Source organism: Dysidea avara, chromosome 7 (genome assembly GCF_963678975.1).
Source record: "Dysidea avara chromosome 7, odDysAvar1.4, whole genome shotgun sequence".
Lineage (NCBI taxonomy): Eukaryota > Metazoa > Porifera > Demospongiae > Dictyoceratida > Dysideidae > Dysidea > Dysidea avara.
Window position 1 is genome coordinate 36,403,731 of NC_089278.1, and position 25,976 is coordinate 36,429,706.

A 25,976-nucleotide genomic window follows, 5' to 3' on the forward strand; every position below is an offset into this window, starting at 1 on the left:
ACCATGAAAGGTTAATGATCAACATGAAATGTGCCACGAAACTCATTCATGGATATTTCATGGCAATTTCCATGCCATTAAATACTCATGAAATTTACAATTTCTCATGACCCTGACAAATTATTTTATGTCACAGGAAAATTTCATAGGTGCAGTGTCCCATGAATTGTCAAATTTTCATAGGAAGTGTCCATGAAATTTCATGGCACTAACCATGGCATATAGGCTGTTCTTTATTGGTAGTGTATGACAACAACATCCAATGTGACATCATCCTGAACAGACTTTGCAAAGGCTTTTGACAAAGTCCTACATAAACATTGATTATACATACTACAATGGTATGGAATTAATGGAGAAATTCATCAATGGATTGATTTTCTTTCATAAGTAATTGATCACAGAAAGTCACAGCTGAAGGCACATTCTTCAGGTGTGCTGCATATGTTATATACCAACTGATCGACTTGACCCTGTTGCTATGTATGATTGCAAAACTTTACCTCTGGAATAGTGCAATGCCTTATTGCAAAGGACAATAGCTTAAGTGGTACTCTGTGAGTGTATCTCACCATGTAGATATAATTATACTAGATATCAGTAGTTACAAATTTACACCCTTTCAGGGGCGGATCCATGCAAACTTTTGATTCCACTCTGGAACACGGTAGCTAATTGCAAATTCAGTCTAGTTATGTGCCTATAGCAGTAGGTCGCATGTTGTCCGAGGACTCACATGATGTTTACATTTTTTGTTGTTTTGTTGTACTGTACATATTTTCATCATTCAGTCTGACCTTAAATAGAACAACAAATTACTAGAAAAGCCAACAACATATGATACAATCACGATACGTAGCTACAACTGAGACTATAAGTCCCTTACCAACATACCAGTCATTAATAAGGTCTCAACTTGAACTAATATGCAGCAACGGTCTGCATAGTCACCATGGCAGCCCTATGTACCTGATACAAGTGTTCAGAGAAGTCCAATGCTGCGTTGCAGGATATGTAGTCATGCATAATAGTCCGTGTATCAGTGTCTCCCATCTCCTACAATCATTTGGCTGGGAATTCTGTCGTACTCATGACCATGCCATGCAGACTCTCAATCCTCTAAACTAAATGTATAGTTACTATCTGCTCCAATATTCTAGTACCAGTTACTACAAGAGGAACTAATAGTTACAAATTTACACCATTTCTCTGCCACAAAAAACATTTCAGAACTCTCATACTTTACCAGACCAACTGAGTTGTAAATTTATCATCTCTTGAATCTTGAACAATTTAATTAAATTGTAGCTAAATAACTACTATTATATAACTATGTAATTTAGTGATTTTTTTATAATTGTCTCTGATTTGTACGTATCCTTCAAATCAGTTGAAGCAGCACAGCCGGCAAAGGAAAATAAAATAGCTAATATTTAATCCTGAAGCCACCCTCAGGCTCGAAGCTAGCTATACCATATACCGTATATTTATTATTGAACACCTGGCTTAATGAACACAAATCAGCTTTTCCGGTAGGGGAGAGCGAGGGGCAGGGACACTTATAAATGCGGCATTATTAGTTCGAATCTGTACTACTGAGCTAGCCATATAGTGTGAAAGATCGGTCTGACCTAGTTGTTTAGTAGCTACGATTGACATTTTAATTATGTCACAATTGAGGAGAACTGTGACTATACTTGTACTAGCGACTACATGGTTGTCATTTTCGACGGTGCATAGCTCGGGGCGTCCTGATTTACCCCCGCCGGATTGTATCGATAGAGTGGCAAAGGTTGTGTGTGTACCGTGACAAATGGCAGCAGTGGTGTTCTGGTGACAGTGACCTGTGATAACGCCAACTTAACAGAAATCCCAGATCTCAAGCGAATCGGCCATCCTGTCGAATTTCTGTAAGAAAGCCTAGCTAGCTACACGTGTAATTTCGAGCTGCATTTCCCATATAGGAAGCTAAACAATAATCAGATAAGAATGATTAGAAGGACAGATTTCTTCAACCAAACCAAGTTACACACTGTGTAAGTAGTTCTGCATGACTCTATAGCTACTCATCATCAGTTGCATGTCAGTAGTGTAGCCATATGTGTGGCCTGTATAGGGCTAAGGTCGCTGCACAGATAGTGTGATTGAAAGCATATGATAATATAAATTATAGCTATGATACAAGTTACCCTATGTGTATGCTTGGCTAGGTACTTGGACTGTTTGTTGAGCCTTTGACAAGATGTATAATGTGTACGCGTGCGTGTGTTTTTAAACTATAAGCGTTTAAACTTTAATCAGCTCTTATATTAGTTCATTGGTAGCTTTTATTTATTCATTAATCACTAGTTTGAAGTGGGGTGCAGTAGTATAGCCCCAGGTGGTAGGGCATTAGCCTGATGATCAAAAGGTCCCAAGTTTGATACCCTGGCAAGGATTTACTCCTACTGTTCTTTCCTTGAGCAAGAAATATTACCCCATTATATCCAGCCATCCAGCTGTTAAACTGGGAACATATGTATGCATGTACAATTCAGAGCATAGCTGAAGAGTCGCCCTTCTTCCTACTTGGCTGAATCGATGCTGTCATCCCCTGAAAAAAAAATAACCAGACTCATCTGACTAGATTAAGTCAACAAGTAATGTAAACTCCAGCATGGAAGAATGGCTAGTCCGAGTGCTGAGAGTATAATAAACAATCAATCCATATCTTAACATAAGCTGAAAAGCTGTCTATCTGTCTGCATTCCTTTGGCGTCCAACAATTTTCTTGCCAGCTGATGCAATGTGATTAATGCAAGGGTGTAGACAAAATTCACTTGAATCCTTTCTGTAAACCGCATACAAACCACAAGTAAACACCTATACCAGTCAACGTACTTTATAAGACTGGCTTTATTGCCTTCTCATTAATGTTAAAGGTTTAGCTAAGTGGTCAAGGCGTGCACATTATAAACATAAGGTTTGAGTTTTATTCCAGCTGGTGACTTTTTTTTTTTTGCGTTGACAACTTTTTTAGTGCAATCTTTCCGCCCCCCTTACTTTTCATGTAATGTTTTTTCTCTGATACTGAACCTTATTTGATCATCAACTTATAATGCTAGTAGAGAAACTCCTACAGGTACCATTACCGTACCATTGCTGTAGAGCACGTATGCTAATGTTATGTTATATTATTTCGTTTTGCTGTCAGCCAAATCTCATGTAGAATCTGAAATTGTATTATTACATGTATGGCCTGAATGACAGGTACTATATTATAAATTATGTCATCACCTGTGTGGTAATACTACTACTGTTGTTTAGCTTAGGTAGCTACATGTAACTGTGCTCTTAAGCTTACCTGCCTGCATCATTGTGCTTACTATTACTACTACTACTATTAGCACCTTACACCATTGTAGTGTTCTTGCAGGATGTAATTTTATTGTGACACCATGCGCAATAAGGCAAGTCCTGCACTGTAGGGCAGGTACCTATGTTCATTTCTTTTTGATGTCAGCAAGTTAAAAAGTTGTCGAATGATGTTACAAGTATTGTCTGCATATTAGGACAGGTACATGTACACAACTGTGTGGTAATTTGCATATGTATGTATGTAGACCCAAAATGTGTTGAACCATGGATCATTTACTACCTACAGAATAATAGTACATGCAGTTAGTAATTAAATGATTTGTTTAGGCTTGCCTCTTTGTACTTTACCATTTCAGTATACTCGTGCATGTATGTAGGGATGTGTGTATGTACGCTGAAGTAATATAGATACTTTTATCGAGGGCCAGTAGGTCATTAACTACTTCTTAACATGTTAATGTAGCCATCTGCTGAAGAATTGTACATACCATGCTTGCTACATGTGTATAGCTATAACTTTACATGAAGCATGGATGGAATTGCAGCTATTTAACTACCATTTAGCCAGTTAGTCTTTTACGTAGGAATTTAATTTTCATGGATTTTGACAGCTATAGACATCTCGTAAAAGTTTTATTCTAATGAAAAGTAATATTATTTGGCTTCACAGACAAAAGAGTCAGTGGCCACTGTGCATGCCAAGTACATGTACACTGTAGCTACAGGGAAGGTTACCAGTATGTGTGACAATATAGTACATGTACACTGTAGCTACAGGGAAGGTTACCAGTATGTGTGACAATATAGTACATGTACACTGTAGCTACAGGGAAGGTTACCAGTATGTGTGACAATATAGTACATGTACACTGTAGCTACAGGGAAGGTTACCAGTATGTGTGACAATATAGTACATGTACACTGTAGCTACAGGGAAGGTTACCAGTGTAGTATTCCTGGCCGGAGTGAAACACGCGGTCATTCACAGTTCTTATTCAAGCACACTCTACAATCACGTGACTACATACACAACATACAGTATACTACATTCCCTCCCCCATAGAGGGGCATACCCTACTACAAAAACAGCAAAGTACAGATGTATGCGTGCCTCTATAAGAGTATATACTACAACCAGTATGTGTGACAATATAGTACATGTACACTGTAGCTACAGGGAAGGTTACCAGTAAGTGTGACAATATAGTACATGTACACTGTAGCTACAGGGAAGGTTACCAGTAAGTGTGACAATATAGTACATGTACACTGTAGCTACAGGGAAGGTTACCAGTATGTGTGACAATATAGTACATGTACACTGTAGCTACAGGGAAGGTTACCAGTATGTGTGACAATATAGTTCTCACAAGTACATATACCAAGCAGAGTTGGAAATTGTTGTATCTTTTGAGTTGGATTTGTATCGTATTATTATTTTTCAATAGCATAATAGACCAAATTTGCATATTGGAAAGGCTCCTCTGTAGAGTGAAAGAAGTTGTAATAAAATTATCAATAAGCCAGTCAAAAAGCCAATGAAGAACTGTTTCACCTGAAGTAGTATGAGAGGAATACAAGGAAGTCTTACCAGCTACGAAAGTCACTGAGCAAGGGAGTAGAAAGCATATTAACATGCAGATCGGTGGCATGTTGAGGACCACTACAGGTCAATATATATGTTAGAAAACTACTACAAAACAAAAGTACTGTGCAATCATTACATGAAATTACATACATTGAAGGTTGAAATGAATGGAGAGATTAACTAGGTAAAGATGATGTTCTGGAATGGTTGTCATCTAAGAAGCATAGTTATCCTACTTGGTATTAACCTGGATGCACAGAGCTCAATCTAAAGGTTGTGTGGTTAATACTATCCCTAAGGTGGAGTAGAAGTTAAAAGAAACCTAACCCAGATTTGTTAAAGAATTAAGTATGAGCAAGGACTTTCTTTGCTATAGACCCTGTATGCACTAAAACGTGGCACTTTGTTACATCATTGAAACAGTGCATCCGCCATTTGTGAGGGCAAAAAAAATGCGTTCATTCCATGTGCTAAGAATTTTTTTAAAATGTATGCGAAGTAATCATGCTGAAAAACAGAGGAGTGCTGTAAATAAGTAAGTTACTACTAAAAGACATAACATACTTGCGAGTTATCCCACCTAGGGAAGGTTTTTGCAATAGAATGCTCGATACTTTTGCTCTCATTTCTCTCCGAAATCCCTCGTAAATCATTGTAAAATCTGAAGTCATAGCAACTTTTTGCCAGACCATGTCTTAGTGCACACGGGGTCTATAGTTGGCAAAGATTTTTCCTCTTTGGATGGACTATGCCAAACAGAACATCGACAGCCCAAGGACTTCAATGATTTATTAGGAAAATATCTTGGAGAAGATATTTCTTGAGTACAACGTGTTGTTGAGTTTGAAAACATGCCTTTAGACTTGATCTTTAACCTGGGTTTAATTATGTGCACAGTCTATTACGGGAAGCATGGTAAACCTTAGGCAATTCACTAGATGTTCACATAGTCACACATAGATTACTTTGTTGGAAAAAGATCTCAGCTTAGCGCTAATTAAGGTTGTAACAGTGTACCCTTCTCCTCTTCTTGCTGATACTGACTAAACAAGGTGTGAGACTGTAGGTCTATTAGAAATAACCACTTTGTATTGACTGAGCCAAATACCAACTTAAGTCAGTTAAATAGTCATATCCTAACTGACTAACTTGTTGTTCTTCGGCAGTAAAATTGACTGCAAGCTAAGCCCATTACTTCTGGGAACTGCTCCTATCATATCATTCAATTTGGAGCTGTTTCTTTACAATACAGCCATCTTTCTTAACAAGAATCGCAAAATCAACCTGTCAATCTGCTGGCCAGATGTCAGGTTGCACAGTATTCATCCATGAGTTTAATCATTAGTTTGTGATTGATCACTGGAGCTGATCGGTGACAAAACACAACTGGAGTCCCCGGAAAAACCTACCTGCAGGGTGTTTCAATGCGTTTCTGTGCTAAATCCCACAAGTAGCGTCTACTACCAGTTACAAAGACAACCAATCAACATTCTTGGCACAAAAAAATAATAAACACATTGCTGAAATTTCTTGGGAATAAAATGGCTTACAATATTATCATTCTTTAGTACTGCAACAGCAAATAACTTTCAGCCTACCTTTAGCAAGGCAGTTCTTCTCCAATTAGAACATCCCAATACATGATGTCCTCACACTGCAGATACATATACAAGATTTAACTCTGACATTGTACATAACTTTGCTAGTGTTATGTAACCACGCAAGTATTAGCCACGATCTCATGAAAAATACAATCAACTTGCTGCATTTTTGTAAGACTTTCACAAAAATAACATCCAGCATAAATATCCTTGGGTGCAAACTGGTAAAATTTAACGATTGTAAGGTTATATAATCACATCATATTTATTATGTTTGTAAATGCTGCATCATAGCATAGTCTTTTGCCTACCTGTGTCAGTTAGAAACTGAGGCTTTGACAGCCAACTATGCCATGAAACACTATATATGGTTGCATATCTTGTTTAAGAAGGTTATGAAGTTTGTGCAATGAGCTATATGGCAAACAACAGCTTCTGTACGAAGAGACTAGCAAGCTGTGTAGAAATGTTACTACGTAAGTAAATGTAGAAACACAGATACACAGAAATGCAAAGCATCTTAGTGGAAGAGATTGTACACTTCTGCTTCCTTATCTTTGTTTGAAAATTTATTTGTTTACATGTGTGTGCATCTGGATTTGAATGGTGGGAGTGTCAGTCATGAAATGCTTTATACTGATGAATAGTCACAAGTGCTGCCAGACACAAATTGGTATAGGCTCGCTGCTGTCAGACTGGATTACTATATATTTTCACATTTTGTGGTTGGATTTTTTGAGATAAGGATCCTTTTGGGAACCTGTAGCCTGCTACTATATAAACACTAAATACAAGCAGTGAAATATGCAAAAACTGTCTTAATAATTTTTTTACTGTTTGTTACACCACGTACCACACCGTTACCCTGGTGAATAGTAATGTTGCAGGGAATGTAACAGTGTACCAGCTGATGACGTCCTTTGAGTTATCAGCTCAAGGAACAAGTTAGTCCGGTATTTCAGCACAGGGATTTATTAATTAGAGATCATGAGTACCTAAATCTCTTAATTGTTAAGTCCTTGTGCTAAAATAGAACTATGGCACCATACGAGACTAGTTCACTACTTAAGCTCACATATGAATGTTGTCAGGTGACAAGTTGATCGTCACTGTCACATTCTGGAATAAGTATTCATATTCAGCATTTAATGTAGTCAGTTTGCGTTCACCTGAGCCCTCTTTTCTTGTTAATACTCTTGGGCCAGCTGCCCAAACATTTGGTAGCTAGCAGCATTGTGATTCCTGAAGTGTTTATCAAAAAAGTGCTTATACGTGTGAAAGAAAAAGTGAGTTATGAGGCTTTATACATTCAGTATGGATGATTCAGGCAGGCTAACATCATGAAAATAAGCTTAACAAAACCATTGGGAGTAAACCTCTGTGATATTACTATATTTGGTGGGACTCAGGTGAACACAAACTCAGTGATTATAGTGGATTGCAGCTTCCCTGAGGGTCCTTTACTATAGCAAGAAATCCAATCATAGAATGTGCAAAAAATCAGTGTTCCAGCCCAGTAGTCCAGTCTAATCTGAAATTTTGTATAGGAAAACATGGTAGTTAATATAATAATAGACTTCTTGTGTGTGGGTGTTTGTTTACAATAACCATACAATTCAAACACATATTTGTACAACTATGAAATAAATTTAGTGTAGCTAAAAAGTGATTATACTAATTAACAGTTGCTACAAGGTAGGCTGCTAGTACATCAACTTTGAAATAGAAGAACATGTGAAGCCACATAATACTAGGTGTGGGAGTCCTCACACCCTCTGCTGTACCTACCTTGGGTGAAATGGCTGCACACATGTACTTCAATTCGTTTATCAAAAATAATACATGGATATAGAAATTCAAAAGGAGTATTTCACGTTAGTGTTCACCAATTTGCTGGCTTCCTAGCATACTGAATTGCATGTTTTCGACTGTAGTAGTTGTATAGTATATGTCTGCTGGAAATGGTGTAAAAGTAAGTGTCCAACAAAGAACAGTAAACTACAAAAGTGTGTGAATCACGCTTGTTTTGTGTAGCGTATTCGTGCATCTGGGGTCATTCCTCACCTCACAGAATTTTGTCAGCTATAGCTACTTTACATTTCAATGAAATTACATTTGGAAGTATTTTTAGTTTGAGAAAGTAATGGCAATATGCTAGTATCTATAATAATATAGTTATCTGCTGTTTATGTGGTATAGTTAAAGCAGTGTATAGCTATAACTCCTAAAATTAAAAAAAAATTGTACACTTCTTCATCCACATGTATACACATGTACACGAATAATACTCCTCATGACATATATTTTTAGATATATGTAGTGTCATCACAGAGTTGACCTTTGGTGACTTTTATGAAAGACTGATTGTTCATTTTGGAAGTCATTGACTCCTCAGCTGAGGCATTAGCTAACTATAACTCATGATACCAAAAAAAGGACTTGCATGTTGAAAGAAACGACTTGGTGATTCATTTCAAACTTATGATAACTACAAAATTCTTTGAATTTACCTGCCCTTGCATGGGGTGTATCATAACTTTGGACTAAAATCATTTTACTTTGGTACCATGTTATAGCAAGTTAATTAATGCCTCAGGGAATTTTCTACAAAATAATGGCTTTTTGAAAAAAAATGCACAACTTTTTGGTAGTGGTGCAATAAAAATATTGTGTACTGATATTACTAGCCGTATATACTGTACAGAGGGAAACTTTGGCGAGGGTAAACGTTGGAGAATAGCCAGCTAAATTGCATTTGACAAAATAAACGTTGGCAAATTGAAGCTCAATATTTAGCTATAAAGATGCTAATCTCAGATGCTATGAGTAATTGGCAGGTTAAACTTTGGCAAATTTGTAGCAAATTGTCAAATTCGCCAGAGCTTCCCCCCGCCAAAGTTTCCCTATACATGGTAGCTCAGTTTACAACGATTGTTTGTGTGTAAATGCTTGTGTGTATGCAAACTCCTTCATGCTTTGTGTCACCTATTGGAGTGGCCTAGTGTTATGGTAACCCTTGTATGATTACAGTCCATTGAGATGTACATGACAAGATGACTATAGTCTGTATTCATTTGGCTACATGATTTGTTTGGCCTCATAATCACATAGTTTCTGAAATTATTATTATGGAAATGCTTTGTAGGATAAAATTATATTGTTAATCAAATACCAGTGATTGAAAAGTAATAGAATATCTGAGATGGCAGCATAGACATTATTATCTACAAGGTGGCTAACACTGAAAAGGTATATATAGATAGTGATCCATGCAGGGTAGCTCCTTCCTCCATCACTGGTACCAAGAGGTACGGTATCCTATAGTAGAATATATAGTAGTTACCATCGACAGAGAAACTTTGGCTAATAACCAGCTAAATGGAATAAGCTTTGGCAATTTCAATCTCAACCTTCAGTTAGCTTTATCAGGTGCTATGAGTTAAATGGCAGGCTTGGTGAATTTGTAGTAATTAAATTACCAAATTTGTTACAAAGTTTCTCCTGTTAAACTTGTTCTCTATAGTGCATCTTGATTTGTGATTGTCTATATATAGATGTGTCTGCTACAAGACAAGGCTTAATATAATGTAAACAGCTATGTTGACTTAGTTACAATAGTAAACAATGGACTCTCATATCACAAACAGTTTCTGACTCTTTGACTTAAAAAAAATGTTTTGATAAAATTATTTAAGATAATCATTTTGGCTACTAATTTAATTAATCAACATTCTTCCTAATATAATTTTATAGGTGGTGTAAGCACTTTATTATTATGCAAGAGTAAATAATAAAAGAGAGAGTATCTAACTCCAGTATGAGGGTGTTAATATGCTTTGGCTTGCATACAGTAACTTTCAAGGGGCTACTCAAAGTTACCACCCCTAAACTGTTAACTCATTCAATCAGCACTTATATAATAAGTGTGAATTTACTCCAATATCCAGAAAGACTTGTGGTTGTCATTTTTGATGGCCCATACTAGAGTTCTCTCTTTTATTATTTACTCTTGATAATAGCTATAGTTATTGTAGCTACAGGTATTTCCATTGGCAAAGCCCCCAGGATACTATAACCCTTAAATGGTGACCATTTCTCGTACATACCATGAAATCCATTACACACCACATAGCTACTGCTTTTCTGCGAACTGGTACTTCGCAGTTCCTCGATAGGTAACAGCCATGGTTAGTTAGGCATATCAGGTGAACTTCAATTTGGCAAGGTGTGTACCTTTTTAAAAATTTTAATGAAAGAAAATTTTGGAGTGCATTAGGCCAATGTATTGGGTTACTATATAATAAGGTTCTAATTCAATTATTGTGAAAGGACAGCTACAGTACAAGTTTTTAACCAACTCCACAATTGTCTTCAGAACTCCAACAAGGCTTCAGACCACTTGTATGTTCCACAGCATGGCCTGTGAAAAGCAACCTATAAAAGTCAACAGTCTATCTTTAATTTCTGCCAGTAATGAGTATATTCATGTGGTTATGTTTATGGTGAACACTGACTTGATCTCCTGTCATGGGCAATAAGACTGAGTTTCCAGATGGACCTGTGCAGTTTGCATGAATGCTCTGTTAAACTATTGGTCTCTAAAGCTACATATTCATGTAACTGTCATTCAGCTGTGGGTATCCACACTCCATCCCAAGTCCTCGTGCATCTTCTACCATCACGTGACAGTAATAAAAATCATCTAGTACATACATTAGCATGGTTTTGCAATAGTTAAATGTTGCTCCATAAAAAATTCCGTAAAATTGTATAAAATCAAATCATTTTATCAATTCTGAAACTAGTTACTACCTATACAACCTTCTGCTTTGCCAGTGCCACTAGCCTAGCTTGTTCCAAGTTTTGAAGTAATGAATGCTATAGAACAAAAAAGTGTTAGGAAACATAGTCAGCATACCTTAGCAAATATAATTCAATTTCTGTGATCAAGTCACCACCTGGTATAGATTGTTTTTAGAGTAAAGTTTGTGATTCCTAGCTCCTATAAGGACCATAGTCAAGTGGGATAGCATATCTGCATATAAAACAACAGTTGAGATTTTGTACAGTAGCTTGTATAATGTACAATGTACAGTACTATAAAAAGTTTGAACATAAGTTTTGTTCATTGATTCCGGCTACATAAAGTTTTTTGCACCACACTTTGGCTGAACGTAGAAGATTCCATACTGCCATCATTGTTTATAGAACTCTTCATCAGCTCTCACCAGCTTACTTGAGAGAAACATTTAAGTACACTACAACCATTACCTCCCATGTTGGAAGGAACAGTCATCACCTTTTTTATACCAAGAGTCAGGACTTCATGTAGAAAGAATAGTTTTTACTACAAAGGTACGCAGATTTGGAACTCATTGAATGCCTCAATTTACACTGCAGCTACTCTTGGACAATTTAAACACTTGTATAAATTTCATTTTAGCTAATTTTACTTGCATGTATGTCAATGTGTATGTAATTATATTGTATGTTATGTATGGGCACTGCTGAAAAGCAGTAGTTTTCTACTGATGTAGTCTTCCCAAAAAAAAAAATTCTTTCATGTTGCATATACAGTGTCTGATTCAGCTGCCATCCGGCAATTACAATTCCATAATTTGTGAGCTGACTACATGCAATTCCATAATTTGTGAACTGTCAGCGGCATAATTATATGTATTGCAGCCACTGGTAAAACTTATGTGTGGGTTTTTTTACTTAGATATTTATCACACAATTTGATAGAGGAAATAGAAGATGGAAGCTTTACAAACACCATTGTGGATAGACTGTATGTGTCATTTCTAGTGTTCCTACTGTGCTACCAACTGTGTGTTGTGTAGTTACTTGGATCACAACAACTTGTCTTCATTGCCTAATGATAGCTTACCACACTTGAATAAATTGTGAGTTATTTAATCGTCTATACAACTGGGGATGTGCACAACACACACACACACACACACACTACAAACTCATGCACACTACGTACCACAGACACACACGCATACATGCACACAAACACACTACGTACCACACGTACACATGCACACACACATACACACACAAGCACTTAGAGGTGCTAAATTTTAACGAAAGCAGTCAAAAATTAGCACTTTTATGTGCTATCATAGCATTTTTAGATGCTCACATAGAGCATTACATACATACATTTGAAGTGTGCAACAAATTAATTTTACACATAATCAATATTTCCTTTTTGAACTAATTATCTACCAGCACATCTAGATAGTTAAAACAAATGTGTCTAGTTGATAATATAACCTATGAGGTTTATATAAGCAAATTGCAATTTGAAGAATAAAAATGTTAGATAGCACTGTGCATACATACACACATAGACATACATGTGGTCCTGGTTCATGTGCATTTCTACAAATCCTGTGTAACATCTTCATTTCTTTAGTCATACTTACCATGCAATGGCTTGGCACACAGATGGCTCAAAAGCTTCTCTTGCTGAGCAGCTTCCCGAGCCGTCCTAGTGTATACTGCAGCAGGTTACCTACCATGAGATCAGCAGTAATTCCTTCTATATATATACACCCTATAAATAGATGAAAGGTTCACTATAGTGGGTCCCTGAGTCTACAGATGGTAAGACAGTAACAATATCACGTACCACCACGTGGTGGGGTACGCCACTCAATAACAGCATAAGGGTGGTACTACTGATGACCATGTATAACATCACATTATTAACTTTGGTCCGCTCCTTATTATCAAAGCCTTATGATAGTAAAGAAACACAAAACAACATAGAACTACTATCACTGTATCCTATAGGGAGACCTGTTAGAAATAGTTGTCTTATTACAGCATGTGGTATGAGTCCGTTTTCTGTTATCTAGGTATTTAAGTTGCAACAACATCTCAGAGATTCCATCAAGCTTTTTTTATTCCAGTACTAAACTGGGTGTACTGTGAGTTATCTTGTGCTGTACATCATGTTAATTGTTTTGATGCATCACTTTTTGTGTAGTGATTTGACACACAATCCTATTAAGCATCTCAAGGCATTGTCATTTTCAGATGAATTTGAATCATCTTCCTTGACAGAACTGTAAGTAATTACGTAACTTAATACATGTACTGTAGTAACAGTACCCCAAAGTGTTGGGGTTGCCGTCATTTAGGTATTTTAAAATCATTAACATGTGTGAAGCATACTAGCATGTGAAGCATGCCAATACTATGAGGGTCTGGGGGCATGCCCCCATGGGAAAATTTGAATGCTTTAAGGTTGAATCTTAGAACGTTATCAGTGGTCCATGTGTACTTGAATGGAACCTCAGTTATCTGGACCCTATTAATTCGATTCTTGGTTAACAGAACTGCGGAAATGGCTGCTCTATTAGAATAGTGACTGTTCTATTAGAGTAGTTGAACACTACTGATATTTGTTCTTTATACAATTTCAAAGATGCACACTTTATCAGATAATCCCAAGGGATTTGGATAGCTGAGGTTCCACTGTATAATGGCAATGACTTAAGATACTGTAAACAAATAAATCAGTAAATGAAGGGATTTCAGATAGACCCATATACTTAGTATAGATGCATCTGTTAATAAAGACAAAATTGCATAGCGGAACCAACTTATGACGTTTCCGCTGAATGTTTTATTAGAGTAATTAGGTGACTGCTCAATTAGAGTATCTCGATCTCGTGCACTTTCAGTACTGATTCATGTAGTATAATTCTTGCATAACTTAGTACAAATCCTACTAAATCAAGGCAAAGTTAGTTAGCATTGATTAAAGTAAGCGGGCACTGCCCCTCTTTGTCTGCCCCTGACTTTAATTGTACATGATAGAGTGTGAAGGTGTAAGTGTAAGAGTGTAAGAGTGTTTATTCAATGTGATATGTAGTGTTATTTGTGTGTAGTATTATATATCTGTGTGTGTGTGTGTGTGTGTCTGTATGATGTTATGCTCTCCTCTGTATTGCTTTGTGATTGTACAGGATTCTGAAAGACTGCAACATTAGCTACATTGTACCTAAGGCTTTTGCTGGACTTGTGAATCTTGTCAACTTGTAAGTGAAAGTTATGTTACAGTTCACTCTAACAATTTAAATTATTTTACAGAGTGTTGGATTACAACAACCTAACAGAATTAAATGCTCCAATGCTTACCGGATTGCCTAGTAGCCTAAAAACATTGTAAGTTGTATCAATTACAAGGTAACTAACTCTGTTATTAAGTGATCGCTATGCTGATTACATTGTCTGTCACAGTGCAAAGCCCATTGTTTTATCATGATTACACTTTTGAGATGCTTAATGAATTTGTACAAAAAATAGTTCACAAATAATATGTAAAAGATCCTAACCTATAATATTATCCAGGCTGTAAGAGCAGGGAAAACTCACCTGCAAAGCAAAAGGGTTTATTGTTGTATGGTGTGCACCCTTCTCTTCCATTGTAGTTCAGCATCACATTGTGGTATTGAAGTATTGACCAAGGATGCCCTCATCCACATGAACAGGTTACACTCACTTTCACTTAACCACAACAAAATTAAGAGAATAGAAGCAAGAATGTTTAGGAGGATGTTTCTACTAGAAAATATGTAAGCTAGCTATAGGTTGGACTATATATGTACATCATTAGTTTTTCAGACATCTGGATAATAATGAAATTAATTTCATCCACCGTAAAGCTTTCGCTTCCACCAGTCGACTTGGACACATGTAAGTCACATGTTCACTACCTGATTGGTATTATAAATCACAGTCAGGAGGTCTGGTCCTGCTGAATACCAAGATTATTAACTGACTGCTCTATTAAGTCATTGTACATATAGTAATAAGGAGATGCCCACTCTCATGCTAGAGAATAAAATCACCTCAAAATTAATGATTTTAGAGTATGATTATACCATATGCATAACTCTACAGCTGACCTCACCATAGAGCAGCAGTACTGCTTAATTCAATACAGTATATAATTATTTCAGTGGTTGCTTGTGTCATTGTTTTATTATACAGTTTAATTTCTGCAGCTACTTGGATCACAATCAGTTGGAGGCATTTCACCCTTCCACATTTAAGGGACAGGACAGACTGGTGGAAATCTCTCTAGATAGTAATCGTATTGTCACCATTCAACCTGAAGTGTTCAATGTCATCCCTCATCTACAAGCACTGTGAGTTGTACCGCCTGTCCTAATTAATGACCACTTGGATCACCTTGCTAAATTCTTAGTTTGAAGGATACTAATCCACATGTTAACACAGCCACTGTACGTGTCCTGCCCAGAAATGGAATCATCAAGTTGGTTAATGCTTGAATGGTTTCTGGCATACCTTCCTCGTAGCTATTACTTGCTGTGTTTTTTTGTCACTTAAATTGTTTCTATTCAGTTAGCTGTATAATAGTTTCACTAGATCACTGCCATTATTATGGGCTAAAACTTTTCGAGTAATATATTTGAGGGTGCACAAACACTTCAGTAAAAATTTAGAAGGACTAGGATTATTGGAGATTTTTACAGAACAGTTTTTAATTTTATTGCAGCTATATATGCACATCCAGGAAATTTCTACCTTTAGAAAATTAATTCTGGCTGCAGATCAAAAGTAACTAATGGTACATGACTGGTTAAATGAAGTGAATGAAATTTGCAATGTGTTGTGGACTTTGTTAGGCTATCATTGGAACGGCACAAAATTAATGTTATTATTGTACCATATACACATTTAGTGTAGTGTCACCATTTATAATTACGTAGACTGATTACTACATGCATATCATAACTTGTACACAATTAATTATTGGTAATAGTATCATATCACTTGTTACAGATATCTTGGACACAATTACATTGTGGAGTTTCCTACTCTCAGCATCTCCAAGTTAACATATTTCCACATTGAAGGAAACAACTTCACCTACATCGGTCCAGAAGCATTTGTTAATGTGCCAAATCTCAGTAACCTTAAACTGTCACACAATCGCTTCACGATGCACAATGATGCCATGAAGCCTTTAGTCAAGCTGAGAGAATTGTAAGTTCTATCAAGCCCCTATTTTGTTAAGATACTGATAAGTTGATGCAATGATTTTGTGAACTCTTGTTGCTACTATTGTACTGTACTTTATGATTATAAAATGCATACAATATATACTCATTTTAACTCAGTCACCTTTAGGTGTGTGAATGCATAGTCCTAGCGGTCCCCTGATCTCTTATTGTAACTATACAAGCATTTTTGTGTACTTACAATATGATATGATGTAAAGTGCAATGGCAGATCCAGGATGGGGCATTTGGGGCAAATGCCTCCCCCCCTCACCTTGTGGAGGAGCCATACTTCTTTTGATTAAAATACTATGGGCAAGATCAATTTATAACTCATGAAAATATGCACATTTTACTAGTGTCTATTACAAATTCACCTGAATCTAAAGCAAACCAAAATATGAGAAATTATTACTCAGCACCTTCATGCGTACTAAGGGCCTCTAAAATGATTATTTTGTTGCTGTTGTTTGCCTTTAAAACAGCTTCTAAGACTTCATGCAAAGGCCAAAATGGCAAAAATTAACAGTGAGAGGTGATTATTTGCTGCTTCAAAACTGCAAGAGAATCTGGCTCTCCCCAACCACCTACAACTTAGCCTGTTTGTGCCCCTCCCCTTGCCAACTCCTGGATCCGCCCCTGAAGTGTAAAGACAGTTGTGAAGGGATGGCTGATAGCCAGTGTATACAATGTGTCAATGGTCCTTCATATACACATGTAGCATCATGGAAGGAAACTTTCCATTTGTGCATCTACCAAACATGACCAACAATCAGGATCTTAGGACACTCCTCATCCGCAATACCAATCTGCGTGAAGTACCAGAGGACCTCTGTTTCACATGTCCAAATTTGCGGATCTTGTGAGTTCCACTGTAAAGAATTTAAAACATGCACTAAAGTAATTGGTCTGTGTGACCCGGTCATATTTTACATTAGGTTTACAGTATATCGTTAGCCAGTGTACTTATATGCGCAATATATGTTTAGCAAGGAAAAAGTTACTGACAAGATGGTATAAATTACAAAACACTGTGTACTAAGAAAGTAATGTATGTGATTGATTTACTCATGAGTCCTTGTACTGTATGTATTTGTATAGAAGCTCAGGCATTTATATTATGCTTTTAAACAAGTCCGGCATCTATTTTAGAGCAGGCTCGGGAATTTATGCAGGTCTTAGATCATGTGAGGTATAGGGTAAATTTGGATAAAGTGGTGCTGAGAGCAGTACACTACTCTGATATTTATTAGAATTGTAGCCTAGTTTTAAGCACCCCAGCATTTAACTGACCTAGGCCGGGGTGTATTCCATAATTGGGATGAAGTACCCAGCATATAACTGTGTCCCTGCATGTACGTGTAATATGGTAGATAAGTAGATAATCATATGAATACAATGTATTTCACAGAAAGGTGTGTATATTAAAACTTTTGTGGCTTAAGTTTAAATAATTTGTTTTTATGCTATTAAGAATTCACTGTGTACAGTGTCTTAAAGTGACACATATGGGATGTACAAAGGTGGTTATCAGGGTTAACATAATCAGTTTTCTTTCAGGACGTTGTCTTCAAATCACCTTACTCATCTTCCGGCACTTGGACATTGCAAACATCTTATAGATCTGTTAGTATTATATTTGTCTGCACTGTTATGCTTTGGTCATTGTGTATTAGTACTTATAGTATGTACCTAGTATATGTACAGTCTTGTGTATGTATTATAATGTTACCTGATTCAAACTGACCTTGAGATATAATGGTTTAGACATTTCAAATGACTTGCCAAGGGCAGTGAACGTGCATATGAAATGTTCAACAAAGATGCATCAATTTGTTGAGCAACCCCTATAACCAGTCTCTGAACTTACACTTAAACCAGTAGCTAATATGATAGTATAGCTTCTCAATACTGGTTTATGCCTATTGTATAATTTGGACCAGTTTTGTGGTCCTGTCTATGTGATACTTCGTTCATATGTTTGACAGTTATAATTATTCATCTGCTATCATATGACACAGTATGATAGTACTGTATGTTATGGATCATGGAGGTTTGGCCAAAAACAACCAGCTTTACACTACCATCCTGGTGCCTTGGCTGTGAGTATTGATTAGGTATGCCTAAGCCCAAAAGTACCTTCAGTATGACCCTAAAAGCTTCCAATAAATTGCTACAAAATTTAAAAAAAAAGTTTTATTCAATGGAATTTTCTACTGACTAACTGCCTACCTGTCTGCCTTCAGACAAGTGTAACTTGATAACGACAAAGGCTACAGGCTTGCTTTTTCACTGTTCGACATTGCTTCATCCAGAGATGTGCCTTTTGGCATACCACAGTACGTACAATGCATGCATCATGGTTGGACTTACCTTTGTCCTCCTTTGTGTCCCATTTCTTTTTGCTAACAGCCAAAGGTGTCAATTCACGGTAGTGTGATGGTTTCCCTATGGGAATCATCCATATTTTCTGTGGTGACTGGATTGATTGCAGAGGCACTTCTCCTACCTTTAAAGTACTGTGAAATGGGCTGCTGAAAGCAAGTGTAATGGGTTCTTTGCTTTCAAGTCAGTGATTGATATTTGGGACACATTTAGTTGAAAACATTACCTCTTGCGCCATACTTTTTCTTTTGATGCAGTATGCACCAGTCATAATAATGTTACAAAAAAAAGTAACAAAACAAAATTAAGAACTGAATTTTAAATTCGATATAGGAATCATAGAAAAAAAAGTTGGGAAACAAGGGGAGGTTGCCTACACACCTGAAGATCATACTAGTGGACATTTAATTCCTAATTCAGTAATAGTGGGCAGACTGAATTAGGGATTAAATGTCCACTAGTATATTTGCAGGTGTAAGCGACCTCCCTTGTTTCCCTACTATTTTTCTATCATCCCTAATTGAACTTAAACTGGATTTTTCCTTATACTTGTATATATTGTTTCTACTCCAGTAATGTTCCAAATAATCAGATTGACAGATTAGATAATGAGACATTCCATCAGCTCTATTGTCTCGTAGTTTTGTAAGTTTTGGTATTTTGTTTTTATGTGTCTGTAATTGTGGAGTTTTTGCTATAATTTCTCTTCCCAGGCAATTTATTTGTGATTTATATAACTGCTTGGGCCATTCACAAGTCTAAGGAAAACACAATATACTTTGTGACACAATATACTTTGTGACACAATATACTTTGTGACTTATAAGTATGTGTATTTCTATATATACCTGTAGTAGCAGTACATTTTAAATGTTTCTCAGTGTAATAGCTTGTCCCCATTGCAAAAATAATGAAACAGAACTTTGAAGGTATCAAATTCTACTGTAGTTTGGTTTTTTTAACAAAATTTGTATTATTTGTTTTGCACAGCTATATCTTAGAGCTACTAGTAGCCAGACTTTCTAACTATGTAGCTTATTTCCTTTAATACTTTTGCTATTGGTTTTTTGAAAGAAGTAATGTAACTACCAGCACTGCAATAGATCGAAGAGCAGTCCAACAAAATCACTTGCATAAACTAAGTCTTTAAATTATGCAAAAATGTGAAGTTACCATGATTTATTTTCATAACTTAACTACAAGCCACCTTGCTTTCCTGATCTCAGGGTTACATTTGGGATTTGTTTGACATGGCAGAAGGTATTGAAATGACCATTGCTGTGTTTCAGGTTTATTTCACAAGATTATAGTATGGAAGAGGTGATCCTGATGTCTCATTGTACAAACTCATTGGGCCCTGAGTTCATTCAGATAATCGAAAAGTCTGATGCTAAGTTCATACAGATCATAAGACAAAATACTCTAATAGAACAATCATTTCTATTGTTTGGATAACAGAATGTTTGTTTAATCAATGGCCAGATAAGGGAGGAAAACCACTGTAGTTTACCCGAATAGTTTCTCTATCTTTTATTAGTGTTCAGTATGTTTAAAAAAAATGCGTATGCGCTGACAGTCTCTTGTTAGGTGTCCACAATGGATCCTAGCCATGTTTAGGCTTGTCTTACTACGTAGTTGGCTACATCAGGCATTTGAACAGTTCTAATTGAGGAAATATTTTCAAGGGGGTGACCCAAGCTTTGGCTGTATTTAGTATGGTTTATTACATATATATATATATGTGATAGGAGATGGATTGATTGTATTCATCTGCTGCAGGAATTTGGCACATAATAGAATTTCTAAGTTACCTGATGCAGTATTTGCTGACCTACATTCTGTTACGGAGATATACCTCCAACACAACAACATCAAGGAGATACCTTCTTATACCTTCAACAACACACATAACATGTTGGAACTGTAAGTGACAGTAGTGTGATGGACATAGTTATACATAAAATATTTAATGTTTTGCTAGTTGTGTTGTATGTGCGTCACTATCACCAGTGTGTGCAGGTCATGCACTATTACTGCATATAATGTTTATTTTTAACAGAGTATAGGGGCATGCAAACACCACAAAGCACACTGTAGTACTTACATATGTACTTCCACACAGGATACAAATGCAGGTACATTGAGTGGCCTTCTCCATAAATGCACTAATACATTCCTCATTCTCTATTTGGTACAATGAAACATAATTATACCAGGATCTATGAACTCAATGCTTTAGTCTTTTTTTAAAGTATACCCAATTGTCCAGTGAGGAAGTCCATCCACAACTCATGCATAGCCCACATAATACCTTAGTCTGTAATTCCTGAGTTGTAGTGGAATACAATCACTACACCATGGCCAAATGAAAGTAGTTAGAAACTTTATTTAAAAGCAATCTTTGTTCCAGATGATCAGACGTTTATTTAGCACAGAAACTACCTCAATACATACAGCGGGGGCAATATACTAAAAGAGTAGTGACAGACACAGACAGCTTGCAGCTTTGTATAAATGTTTTCTACAACCTTAGGCTCTGGCTTTTAATTTTATAATAATTATGGTCTTTAGTTAGCGCTTATGTTATAATTAGTTACCGGTAGTATGTCTCTGCTTGTGTGATAGTATACGGCACAACATGCCTCCACTAAGTTACTGTATTGTTAAGTTACCTGTGAAAACTGGTGTATTTTTTGCTATGTAGCAACATGTCTAGTAATCCTGTGAGAGTTTTACAAAATGGAGTGTTTCATGGCATGGAGGGTGTGACTAATCTGTAAGTGATTTATATGTTACAAATATTCTACTGTATACTGTACATGCTTTGAAAGCTTCTGTAAAATTTTAGTTCTGATTATGTTTTGCGTTGAATATCCAAGTCTTTCATATCAGTAGTACTGAATATTAGGGATCATGGAAATTTTCACTTTCTCACAAAACCTGCCTTACAATAACTTCATAGCATCTAGGCAGGATTGGTTAACCCAAAAAAAGTGTTTTAAATTTAATTTGAAATGCTTCCAATAAGTTGTTATAAAATTTCAACTGTTTTATTCAGTGGATTTTTTTATTGAATGACTGACTAACTTGCTACTAACTGATGCCTTCTAACAAGCATAACTCAATGGCTAAGGTTACGGGCTTGAATTTTTCACTCTAAGATGTTGCAAACAAGCGCTTTTTTGCATACCGCTGTACATACAATGCACGTATCATGGAATTACTCCTTTGTGTGCCATTTCTCTGCTGACAGCTCAAGGTGTCGATTCACAGTGGCATGTGATGGTTTCCCCTATATCTGTGTAACAGATAATGACTGGATTGATTGCTTCTCATACTGCACAAAGCTGAAAAGAAGCACAATCATCACTTCACATTTTATAGTTAGGGTGTGTGTTCAGGTGAAAACGTTAAGCATTCTAGTCATAAAAAAAGAATTTTAAGGAAATATAAAAATAAAAAGTGTGAAACAAGGGAGGTCGCCTACAGATATTGGTGGACATTCAATTCTTAATTCAGTCACAGGTAAATAGGGATTAAATGTGCACTAGTATATCTTCAGTTGTAGGCTACCTCCCTTGTTTCCCTACTTTTCATTCCTATGATCCCAAATCAAACTTAAAATTTGTATTAGTTATACATGATACAATACTACATCATTAAAGCATATGTGCCAAGAAAGAAAGTTTTTTGATGTTAAATATCTTTGAATAATAGTAAGCTGCATGCATGTGCCTCTGCTATCATGTATGTGTTTTTCATAGCCTAGCCATGCAACAATTTGTAATTTCTATACAGGTGGTTAAGCAATATGATACTGCAGAAAATAGAGCCACATGCATTTCCCAGTAATATGACCTACTTGCTTACACTGTAAGTTGTTGTGATGTGTGCAAAATTCAGAAAACACATTTTGCTTAATTTCAACAGTGAACTTTCTTACAATTACTTCGACAACCTTCCAGTACCAAACAGTGGCTGGCCCCATCTACGTCAATTGTATCTCCAAGATGTCTACTCATTGTATGAAGCACCTACACCGAGTGATGTACCTGAACTGGAACTAGGATTCTTCACTTACTCATATCATTGCTGTGCCTTTGAATCACATGTGCAAGCTAAAAACAATACCTTTGTGGGAGTTTCAAACATAATACATCCAGGACCAATAGAGGTAGATATAGATACAGACACATTTACCCCTAGCCCTTCTTTAGGCTCTGCTGACATTACTGAAGTGTGCAAACATTTTAAAGACATAGTCCCTCTACCTCCTATATGCCTGCTTAATGGAGATGATGATGATGATGATGGTGATGACCCAATTATTGAAAATTTTAATCGGACAGAAATTATACTGGTTGCCAGAAATGAGAGGCACATACCTGAGAGGGGAGGCCAGTTATTTATTTGTCATCCTTACTCAGATAAACCTATGACACCTTGTAAGGACTTATTTGGTTCCTGGGTGCTACGGATCCTAATATGGCTTTTGTTTATTGTTATAATGTTTGGGAATGGAGTTGTACTGATGCTGATTCTTGGTTCTCTCAAGTCAGCATGTAGAACTGGAGATCAGAAAATGCCACATTTCTTTATATTTCAGTTGGCCATGGCTGACATTGGAGTTGGAATCTACCTGGGATTTCTGGCTGTTGTGGATTTAAAAACATTTGGCCAGCACAATTTCTATCACCTAGCTTTGTCCTGGCAACATGGTCCTGGTTGTCTAGCAGCAGGATTTATTGCTATATTTTCTTTAGAGTTGTCCATCTACATCCTAGTGATGATGACATTGGAGAGGGTGTACATACACACTTATGGACTAGAGCATGTTGAAATGAAGTTGTGGAATGTTATCATTGTAGTACTAATTGGTTGGCTATTTGCTGCTACATGTGCCAGTCTACCTTTGATTGGCTACAATAGTTACTCTAGTGTCGCCATCTGTTTGCCATTAGACATAGTCAGTACAAGTGGCCGTTACTACATTGTGATATTGATGGGAATTAACCTGTTAATTTTCCTCCTGCTGTCTAGCTGTAATCTCTACATCTTCTGCAGGATTCGGCAGGCAAACACAAACGCATTCAATAAAAAGATGTTCCGTATTATCCTTATACTGATCTTTACTGACTTCCTCTGCTGGGCTCCATTAGTAGTGGTTAGTTTAGCTGCTTTGTCTGATCAGGATTTGATCAATACTAATGCTACCAAGTGGTTTGCTGTGTTGGTTCTGCCAATAAATGCTTGTGCCAATCCTTTCCTATATGCCCTGTTAACTGAAAAATTTAGACAGCAGGTTGTAAGCATGTATCACAATGCCAAGAAAGTCACACTTTCTTGTCGACGAGATAAAACTCAACCACAGCAGGGAAATTCCAATCCACTTGAAGGACTTAGTACACCTGGCTCTGATTCTGACCAAAACTCATCTGGCTCACTTTCAAATGGGTCGACAGTGCTTGATGATAAAGTTCCTTCTGGAAGTCTACATTCAGTTACAAACCCAATGCTCAAGGAAGATTGTGCTAGCAACAGTCTTAGTTTGGGGTCACCACTTCATGACACAGGGGAAGGAGATTCCACCAGTATCACGAGTTTCTCAATTGATGCAGCATCAACAACATACAACAGTGCAAAAGATGATGGCCATGAACTGATAAATGTGTGCAATGCCAAGCTGAACTCTCAAGTAGCAGTTGAAGAAACCGATATATAGCAGCTGTACTGTGATTCACTCTTAATTGACACTCTTTGTATTTAGTAGTGTATTTCTAACCCAGTATGTATTTAAAACATTTATCGTCATTTGGACAATCACAATTACTCTTTCATGTACGTTATGTATACATTAATTCAAATCACATCAAATAATATAGTGCAGGTATTTATATAAGTTAGTAAACAAAATGTTAATCCTTTACCTGAACCATTATTAGTACATGCAAAACAGACACTGCATACCTCAGTATACAGCTGTCTATATTGTCCGTAGACCCATGCAGGCCTGTTATTTCATGATCTTCCATCTCAACATCCTACCACTTTTCTCCAGAACAGTCCAAAAATGGAACTCTTGCCAGAATTTCTAATTGTTCTACATAAATGACTTAAACTGTTTTTCCCCTTAATGTTTCATTCTCATGTAGTTTTTCCCTGCATGAGCATGCCAGCAGCAGCAGCAGCAGCAGCAGCAGCAGCAGCAGCAGCAGCAGCAGCAGCAGCAGCAGCAGCAGCAGCAGCAGCAGCAGCAGCAGCAGCAGCAGCAGCAGCAGCAGCAGCAGCAGCAGCAGCAGCAGCAGCAGCAGCAGCAGCAGCAGCAGCAGCAGCAGCAGCAGCAGCAGCAGCAGCAGCAGCAGCAGCAGCAGCAGCAGCAGCAGCAGCAGCAGCAGCAGCAGCAGCAGCAGCAGCAGCAGCAGCAGCAGCAGCAGCAGCAGCAGCAGCAGCAGCAGCAGCAGCAGCAGCAGCAGCAGCAGCAGCAGCAGCAGCAGCAGCAGCAGCAGCAGCAGCAGCAGCAGCAGCAGCAGCAGCAGCAGCAGCAGCAGCAGCAGCAGCAGCAGCAGCAGCAGCAGCAGCAGCAGCAGCAGCAGCAGCAGCAGCAGCAGCAGCAGCAGCAGCAGCAGCAGCAGCAGCAGCAGCAGCAGCAGCAGCAGCAGCAGCAGCAGCAGCAGCAGCAGCAGCAGCAGCAGCAGCAGCAGCAGCAGCAGCAGCAGCAGCAGCAGCAGCAGCAGCAGCAGCAGCAGCAGCAGCAGCAGCAGCAGCAGCAGCAGCAGCAGCAGCAGCAGCAGCAGCAGCAGCAGCAGCAGCAGCAGCAGCAGCAGCAGCAGCAGCAGCAGCAGCAGCAGCAGCAGTTGACTGCTCAGTATCACTAAAATAAAACTCAGATCAGCCATTAGAGTGCCATTGCTATAATGCTGTTGATTATAAGAATGTACTGTCAGATTACAGCATGCATTAGCTGAGGATTCAGGTGCATGACTGATTAGAGTGAAT

At 37.4% G+C, this 25,976-nt stretch overlaps 1 protein-coding gene across 1 annotated transcript; it reads left to right on the forward strand.

The window, feature by feature from the left end:
- Positions 1 to 1,562: 1,562 nt before the first annotated feature.
- Positions 1,563 to 24,862, forward strand: LOC136261453 (follicle-stimulating hormone receptor-like). The gene is made up of 19 exons (XM_066055461.1): positions 1,563 to 1,910; positions 1,965 to 2,036; positions 12,269 to 12,337; positions 12,390 to 12,452; positions 13,419 to 13,490; positions 13,550 to 13,630; positions 14,535 to 14,606; positions 14,659 to 14,733; positions 15,000 to 15,143; positions 15,193 to 15,264; positions 15,576 to 15,719; positions 16,378 to 16,581; positions 17,317 to 17,457; positions 18,156 to 18,221; positions 19,554 to 19,625; positions 20,760 to 20,903; positions 21,685 to 21,756; positions 22,779 to 22,853; positions 22,911 to 24,862. The coding sequence occupies exons 2-19, from the start codon at positions 1,990 to 1,992 to the stop codon at positions 24,700 to 24,702; spliced, it is 3,405 nt and encodes a 1,134-aa protein (XP_065911533.1). The 5' UTR covers positions 1,563 to 1,910; positions 1,965 to 1,989; the 3' UTR covers positions 24,703 to 24,862.
- The last annotated feature ends 1,114 nt before the right edge of the window (positions 24,863 to 25,976 follow it).

Coding starts and splice junctions, on each gene's coding strand:
- LOC136261453 (XM_066055461.1), top strand. CDS start 1,990: ATGATTAGAAGGACAGATTTCTTCAACCAAACCAAGTTACACACTGT. Junction 20,904..21,684: donor ACACATAACATGTTGGAACT/GTAAGTGACAGT, acceptor TTTGCTATGTAG/CAACATGTCTAGTAATCCTG. Junction 22,854..22,910: donor ATGACCTACTTGCTTACACT/GTAAGTTGTTGT, acceptor TAATTTCAACAG/TGAACTTTCTTACAATTACT.